Consider the following 8,502-nt stretch of genomic DNA (forward strand, 5'->3'; position numbering starts at 1 on the left):
GGGCTTCTGTGTGTGCTCATTGGTCAGCAGACAGGCTAATTTGCATGCGGCATGACCTATATCTGATAGGTGTGAGCTGGAGACTCAGATCCCAATCTGTTCTCCCAGTAAGTGTGTGAGTGTGTGTCCTCATGGCATTCTGCAGCTTCCTCATCCTCCTGAGCGTGCTTTACAGCGGCCGATGCACAACCACCAAATACTTCACCTTTGAGGAAGACGCTCCGGGAACGGAGATCGGAAACCTTTCCCAAGATCTGAAAATCGACCCGTCGGAGGATCCCGAAACGTCCTTCACGTTTATCCAGAAAACAAACTCCGTGATTAAGATGCGTCCGGCGGATGGACTCCTAACAGTGGGAGAAATCCTGGATCGGGAGCAGCTTTGCCAGCGGGATCCGGAGTGCATCCTCAGCTTCGACGTTGTTGCTTTTTCCAAGGAAAAGTTCCAGCTGGTCCATGTGGAGATCGAAGTCCGAGACATCAACGATCATTCTCCGAAGTTCGCCCGTAAGGAGATGCATTTGGATATATCCGAGGATGCTCCGTTAAACTCACGCTTCCCGTTGGATGTGGCCGTAGATCCCGATGTCGGAGACAACTCCGTGCAAAGCTACCGGATCTCACACACGACCCATTTCATGCTTGAGCTCAGCGTTCAAGAGGACGGCGTTAAATCTGCGGAGCTCGTGCTAATCTCGCCGCTTGATCGGGAATCGGAAGAGTTTTACACACTTGAAGTTATCGCATCCGATGGAGGATCTCCGGGAAAATCCGGCTCGGCTACGGTTCACATCCGAGTTTTGGACTGCAACGATAACAGCCCTACGTTTGAGCACAGCTCGCTCCGAGTCGAGCTCGGCGAGGACGCTCCAATCGGATCGAGTGTCCTAAAAGTGCACGCCTTCGATCCGGACTCCGGGATTAACGGAGAAGTCGTGTACGGATTCCAGGAAGGCTCATCTCCGGGAGTTTTCCAGATTGATCTCATAACCGGAGAGGTCACCCTCACAGACTCGCTTGACTTTGAAAGCAGAAGGTCGTATGAGCTTCACATCCAGGCTTCCGATTTGGGATCCGGATCGGTTTCCTCAATATGCCGGGCGATTGTGGATATCCTGGATGTGAATGATAACGCTCCGGAGATCTGGATTAAACCCATGACGTCCAGTAGCGACGGCGTGGCGTTTATAACCGAAGCCGCAGCCGAGGAAAGCTTTGTTGCACTTATCGGAACATCCGACCGGGATTCCGGTCCCAACGGATACATCCGGACGACTTTGGAAGGACATGAGCATTTCAAGCTGGAGCAAGCCTACAGCGACTCCTTTATGATCGTAACAACTTCGGCTTTAGATAGGGAAGCCATTCCCGAGTATAACCTTACGATAATCGCGGAAGATTCGGGAACGCCGCCGTTTAAAACAGTCACGCATTATACCATCCGGATCACGGATGAAAACGACAACGCTCCGATGTTTAGCAAGGATTCGTATGATGTCTCCGTGATGGAAAACAACATTCCCGGATCGTACATGACAACGGTTGTTGCTCGGGATCTCGACGCCGGGAAAAACGGGAAGGTTTCATACAGTCTGATCGACGGCATGACTCCCGACGGATCGCAGATGTCCACGTTCGTCTCCGTGGATCCCCATTCCGGATCTCTCTACACACTCAGATCCTTCGATTACGAGACGCTAAAAGATGTCGAGTTCTCCGTTAAAGCTAGCGATAAAGGTTTCCCGGCGTTATCCGGAACGACTGTCATACACATCCGTGTTGTGGATGAGAACGATAACGCTCCCTATTTTACGCATCCAGAATTACGGAACGATTCCGCAGACATCCCGCTTCCGATCCGCGCTCAAGCTGGATATTTAGCTCTGAGATTCACGGCTCGGGATGAAGACAGCGGAGCCAATGCCGAGCTCACTTTCCATATTGTGGAAGACGAAGCGCAGATTTTTTCCATTGGGAAAGCGAGTGGAGAAGTGGTGCTAAAGCGCAAACTCTCAGCATCCCTCGGGGATATCCTGCAGATGCGAGTATCCGTGGCGGACGGCGGGAGAGAGCCGCTATCCAGGATTGCGACTGTACGGTTTGTGGTGACAGATTCGGGAATGCCAGAGGATCAGGTGGAGATCCTGGTTAAATCCCAAGATGACGGGACTTTTGGATTCGATGTTCGGATGCTTGTGGGATTCTCCGGATGCTGCGTGCTGTTCCTGATGGCGATTATCTTCCTCACCGTCGCCATTAAACGCAGACGGAAGGAATTCAGGAAAGACGGGATTTACGGATCAACTCCGCTGTCCAGGAGCATCCCATCCGGATCAGGCCTGTACAGCCCTGCGGTGTTCCTCCGGAGCGAAGGCGACTCCATGCAGCCCTGTCTCTATGAGGACAAGAGCCTGGATTTTGAGGAAAAGGTGAGGGATTTATTTATTATTTTGCTCTTCTGATCTTACATTTTGTTGCAATATTTTCCTGTGAATATTCTTAAATCAAGATGTATTTACTAGATAAGTGAAATGACATGAGATATTATTTATTTTGTTTTGTTGAAAATAAAATCTAAATGAAGTGAGTTTTTGCTTAAAACAGGCAAAATGATCTGCCAATGGGGTGAGAAAAATAATCTTATTTCTGATTGAAATCTTGTTTCTTGTTTCCGAACAGAAATAAGATTATTTTTCTCACCCCATTGGCAAAAAACTCACTTCATTTAGATATGTTTCCCCGGAACACAAGCAAAAATATCTCATGTCATTTAACTCATCTAGTAAATGCATCTTGATTTAAGAATTGTTTGATATTTGGGCTGGAATCAAGACACTAATACTGAATAAAAAGAGCATTTTTTGCAGTGTGTGTCTGCATATGAACCGTACTCTTGTTTTACAGCTGTTCCTGCCATGCAAACCTTTTGAACAAACCTTTTTATGGCAAGATGAAAAATACTGTCTGCAACGCAGGTGAGAATCATCATTTTATGGATAACTCCCATCTTAATCACTTGACTATAATTGGCGACACTGTAATTATATATTTAAGTACTGAGTAATATTAAGTAATAGGATTAGGATTAATTGCATGAACATCGTTTTTGATCTGTAAAATGTTTTATGTTTCTGCTCATAACTCCATAAAGCAGTGTAATATTCCTCCAGTAGATCATCTGTTCTCTGTGTAAATATATAGTAAAGTGTGATTTATTCCTGTGATCATCATCATCATTACTCTTCATGATCCTTCACTAATCATTCTCAGATGAGGATCTGATGATCAACACACACTTATGATTATTATCAGCTCATATTCCTGAGGAAACAAAGTCAGCAAAGTCTTTTGCATAACTTGCTTTAATTCTTTGTTTACAAGACCATTTTCTAACATTTTAAAAGTTTTGGGTCAGTAAGATTTTTTTTTTCTTTTTTTTTGGGGGGGGGGGGGCAAACTTAAAGAAATTAATACTTTTATTTATCAAAAGTGACTTTTATAATGTTAGAAAAGTTCTAATAAATGCTGATCTTTCTATTCATCAGATAATCCTGAGAAATAAAATGCATCAGTTTCCACAGAAATATAGAGCTGAAGGACGAGTGAGGTTTAATGCTTTTGTTTCCACTCCACGTCCACTGCAAAATATGCTCTTCTTACTCAGTATTTTTGTCTTGTTTCTAGTCCAAACATCTAAAAATTCTTTCATTAAGAAACATTTACTAGACAAGCAAAAGTAATTGTCTTGTTTTGGAGGAAAAATAACTCAAAATGAAGAGAGTTTTTGCTTAAAATAAGATAAATAATCTGCCAATGGGGTGAGAAAAATAATCTTGTTTTCTGTTTGAATTAAGATTATTTTTCTCACCCCATTGGCAGATTATTTATCTTATTTTAAGCAAAAACTCTCTTCATTTTGAGTTATTTTTCCCAAAACAAGACAATCATTTTTACTTCTCTGGTAAATGTTTCTTAATGTAAGAATTGTTCGATATTTTGACTAGAAACAAGACAATCATTTTTTTTTGCAGTGTATAAGGGTCAAAAGTTTGAGACTTTAAGTGAAAATGCTTTTATTTGGCATTTGTCTGATTTAATTATCACTATAACAATTACTATTTAATTTAAAATGATTGCATAATAATGTGAACATGAATTTAAGAATGAAATATGAATCTGAGCGTGATTTAATAACCTGAATATGTAAAGTGTGTTTATTTCCACGGCTGTAGTTTTGAGCTCATATTGCCGAGTGTGTTTATGGATCAGGTTTTTACAGTAGGTCATATGCCGCTGGATATAGTGATGGATGATCAATAATCAGTGCTGTTCTGACAGATGTGAAGGTATTGATCAGCTGAGCGTGAAGGACAGTGGGAAAGGAGACAGCGACTCCAACGACAGCGATTCGGACGCCAGCGGAGCCAATCTGAGGCGAGGTTTGACCACTTTTCAGCCGCAGACCAGAGGTCAGTCTTTACTATCAGCTCTAATAACACTTTACAATACGGCTGCGCTCATTAACTCATGCTTAACTAATGCACAGATAATCATGAGTTAATGTGTGACTCATGAAGAACTAAATGACCACCGCAAAAAATGCTCTTCTTACTCAGTCATTTGGTCTTGTTTCCAGTCTAAATATCTAAATAAATCAAGATGCATTTACTAGATCAGTAAAAACTACAATATATTTTTTCTTGTTTTCTGGGGGGAAAAAATCTAAATGAAGAGAGTTTTGAAATGATAAAAATAAGATTATTTCTGTTCGGAAACACGAAACAAGATTTCAATCAGAAATAAGATTATTTTTCTCACCCCATTGGCAGATCATTTTGCCTGTTTTAAGCAAAAACTCTCTTCATTTAGATTTTATTTTTAAGAAAACAAGAAAAAATATCTCATGTCGTTTTATTGATCTAGTAAATGCATCTTGATTTAAGAATTGTGAGATATTTGGACTGGAAACGAGACAGAATTACTAAATAAGAAAAGCATTTTTAGCAGTGTGCTTCCTTTAGTAACAGCACGAGCCTGCTCTTCTATAGGTGTAGTGCCGGTGTTGTTCATTATCAGTGTTTAATACCGGTGTTGTTCATTATCAGAGTGTTTAATACCGGTGTTGTTCATTATCAGTGTGTTTAATACCGGTGTTGTTCATTATCAGAGTGTTTAATACCGGTGTTGTTCATTATCAGAGTGTTTAATACCGGTGTTGTTCATTATCAGAGTGTTTAATACCGGTGTTGTTCATTATCAGAGTGTTTAATACCGGTGTTGTTCATTATCAGAGTGTTTAATACCGGTGTTGTTCATTATCAGAGTGTTTAATACCGGTGTTGTTCATTATCAGAGTGTTTAATAACGGTGTTGTTCATTATCAGAGTGTTTAATACCGGTGTTGTTCATTATCAGTGTGTTTAATACCGGTGTTGTTCATTATCAGTGTGTTTAATAACGGTGTTGTTCATTATCAGAGTGTTTAATAACGGTGTTGTTCATTATCAGAGTGTTTAATACCGGTGTTGTTCATTATCAGAGTGTTTAATACCGGTGTTGTTCATTATCAGAGTGTTTAATACCGGTGTTGTTCATTATCAGTGTGTTTAATACCCGATTGGTTCTGCTTCAGGCCCGGTTGACTGGCGGAGCAGGGTCATCCAGACCCAGGACTTCGCCCCCCCGGGCAGCTCTTACACCATGGGGTTCTGTCCCGCTCCCGCCCAGGCCTGGAGAGACGGACGGCTCCAGAACCGGCCCATGCAGAGCTTCTCCCGGACCGCAACACTTCCCTCATACTCGGCCCATACGCTGAGGAGGACTAAGCCCACGCTGGAGGAGGAGCAAACTGAGGTCGCCACCATCTTCTAGAGCTCATCCGATGGGGCCGACACCATCTTCTAGAGCTCATCCGATCGGGCCGACACCATCTTCTAGAGCTCATCCGATCGGGCCGACACCATCTTCTAGAGCTCAGTCCGATCGGGCCGACACCATCTTCTAGAGCTCAGTCCGATCGGGCCGACACCATCTTCTAGAGCTCAGTCTGATCGGGCCGACCCATAAACCTCTAGAGCTCATCCGATCGGGCCGACCCATAAACATCTAGAGCTCAGTCCGATCGGGCCGACACCATCTTCTAGAGCTCAGTCTGATCGGGCCGACCCATAAACCTCTAGAGCTCATCCGATCGGGCCGACCCATAAACATCTAGAGCTCAGTCCGATCGGGCCGACACCATCTTCTAGAGCTCAGTCCGATCGGGCCGACCCATAAACATCTAGAGTTCATCCGATCGGGCCGACACCATCTTCTAGAGCTCATCCGATCGGGCCGACACCATCTTCTAGAGCTCAGTCCGATCGGGCCGACACCATCTTCTAGAGCTCAGTCTAATCGGGCCGACCCATAAACATCTAGAGCTCATCCGATCGGGCCGACCCATAAACATCTAGAGCTCATCCGATCGGGCCGACCCATAAACATCTAGAGCTCATCCGATCGGGCCGACACCATCTTCTAGAGCTCAGTCTGATCGGGCCGACCCATAAACATCTAGAGCTCATCCGATCGGGCCGACACCATCTTCTAGAGCTCAGTCTGATCGGGCCGACACCATCTTCTAGAGCTCATCCGATCGGGCCGACCCATAAACATCTAGAGCTCATCCGATCGGGCCGACACCATCTTCTAGAGCTCATCCGATCGGGCCGACACCATCTTCTAGAGCTCAGTCTGATCGGGCCGACACCATCTTCTAGAGCTCATCCGATCGGGTCGACCCATGAGGCTCTAAACATCCCCAGAACATCTCAGAGACATCACTGAAGATATGAACGCTCGTCTCACAGACAAAAGCAGATCTTACACTGCAAAAAATGCTCTTCTTATTTAGTAATTTTGTCTTGTTTCCAGTCCAAATATCTAACAATTCTTACATCAAGAAGCATTTACTAGATCAGTAAAACGACATTGGATATTGTTTCTTGTTTTCTGGGGGAAAATATCAAAATTAGTTTTCGGGTGAGAAATCGGTTGAGAAAAATAATTGTATTTCTGTTTGAAACAAGATTATTTTTCTCACCCCTTTGGCAGATACTTTTGCCTGTTTTAAGCAAAAACTAATTTCTATATTTTCCCCCAGAAAACAAGAAACAATATCTAATGTCGTTTTACTGATCTAGTAAATGCTTCTTGTTTTAAGAATTTTTAGACATTTACACTGGAAACAAGACAAAATTACTAAATAAGAAGAGCATTTTTTTGCAGTGTAAGTAACTCAAGTAACTTTTTTCAAGTAACTAGTAAAGTAATGCACCACTATAAATTAACAACTAAACATCTGATTTAGTAACGCGTCCTGTTTACTGACTGATCGCTCTCCTCGTGTCAAACACAGACGCAATACTTTTCTTAAAAAGTAACTAAGTAACTAAATTAGTTACTTTTTTAAGAGAGTAGCGCGGTATTGTAATGCATCGCTTTCACATTAACCTTCCCCAAAACTGCACCAGTAATGTGTGTTTTCTAACGCACGCCTATAAAAGCTGTTTGAATGATAGATTGAACTAATCCTGGCTTAATGTAAACCTCGTCTGTGGAACCGGGCCTAAGTCTTTCAAAGTGAAACATGAGCAAATATCTGCCATTTTGACCCAATCAGAGGGATTGCTGTGTCCAATGGCAGATATATGCTCTTGTTTTAAACATAAAGACACTTTTTATTAAACAATATCTTCAGTGCTTGTTTACTGTAATACACACAAGGAAACATGTTTTTATACGAGAGAAAGTTAAATTATTTATTGTACATATTTTGTATATAATGTTTTTCTGACTGAAAACGGTTTTTGACTCACTATAATAATGGACCTGTGTACAGATTAGTTTATTTCATAGATGTTAGTCCTGAGTTTGTACGTCTTTAGCACAAACAATAAGTGCATTTGATGCGGTTTATTCCCACATATTTATATTTTCTTCTAAAACCGCTTCTGTTTTTAAGTATACAGTGAAAAAAAATGCTTTTCTTACGTAGTATTTTTGTCCAAAGAAATCAAAATGAAGTGAGTTTGTGCTTAAAACAAGCACAATGATCGGCCAATGAGGTTGGAGACACAGTATTTTTCTTTAAATCATGTTTCAAGCAAAAACTCACTTTATTTTCCCCAGAAAACAAGAACAAATAATCTTGTTCCTCGTGTAGTAAAAGCATCTCGAGTTAAGAGTTTTCAGATATTAGTGAATGCAGATTGTGATTATGTGTACTTTACATCTCTTTACAGAAGGTAAACTCTGTGTATATTTGATCCTCTGTAATAGTTTTCTCACCTCGGTGACCCAAATAAAGTACTTCCAAGTTTATTAGTGTCCGGATGTGGTCTGTTTCATCCCAGGATTAGCTGAACACAATCAGGGAACACATGGCCGGGTCTGGATTACAATAACACGTTAAGAGCGAGGCTTAAAAAGACACACAATCAGACACATTAGTGCCGGTAA

The 8,502-nt window shown here is 42.1% G+C and overlaps 1 protein-coding gene across 1 annotated transcript; it reads left to right on the forward strand.

Moving 5' to 3' along the window:
• The first annotated feature begins 4 nt into the window (after nt 1-4).
• On the forward strand, nt 5-5,948 carry pcdh8 (protocadherin 8). Its single transcript, XM_067445144.1, has 4 exons — nt 5-2,429; nt 2,905-2,975; nt 4,339-4,469; nt 5,633-5,948. Exons 1-4 carry the CDS (start codon nt 132-134, stop codon nt 5,869-5,871), a joined length of 2,739 nt encoding a protein of 912 aa, XP_067301245.1. The 5' UTR covers nt 5-131; the 3' UTR covers nt 5,872-5,948.
• Nucleotides 5,949-8,502: the final 2,554 nt, after the last annotated feature.

This window comes from Pseudorasbora parva, chromosome 5 (assembly GCF_024679245.1).
Source record: "Pseudorasbora parva isolate DD20220531a chromosome 5, ASM2467924v1, whole genome shotgun sequence".
NCBI classification, from domain to species: domain Eukaryota; kingdom Metazoa; phylum Chordata; class Actinopteri; order Cypriniformes; family Gobionidae; genus Pseudorasbora; species Pseudorasbora parva.

Bases quoted from the DNA above. Each gene is read 5' to 3' on its own strand.
- pcdh8 (XM_067445144.1), top strand. From the start codon at position 132: ATGGCATTCTGCAGCTTCCTCATCCTCCTGAGCGTGCTTTACAGCGGC. The intron at 2,430-2,904 runs GTGAGGGATTTA...CTTGTTTTACAG, and splicing joins GCCTGGATTTTGAGGAAAAG to CTGTTCCTGCCATGCAAACC. The intron at 2,976-4,338 runs GTGAGAATCATC...CTGTTCTGACAG, and splicing joins AAATACTGTCTGCAACGCAG to ATGTGAAGGTATTGATCAGC.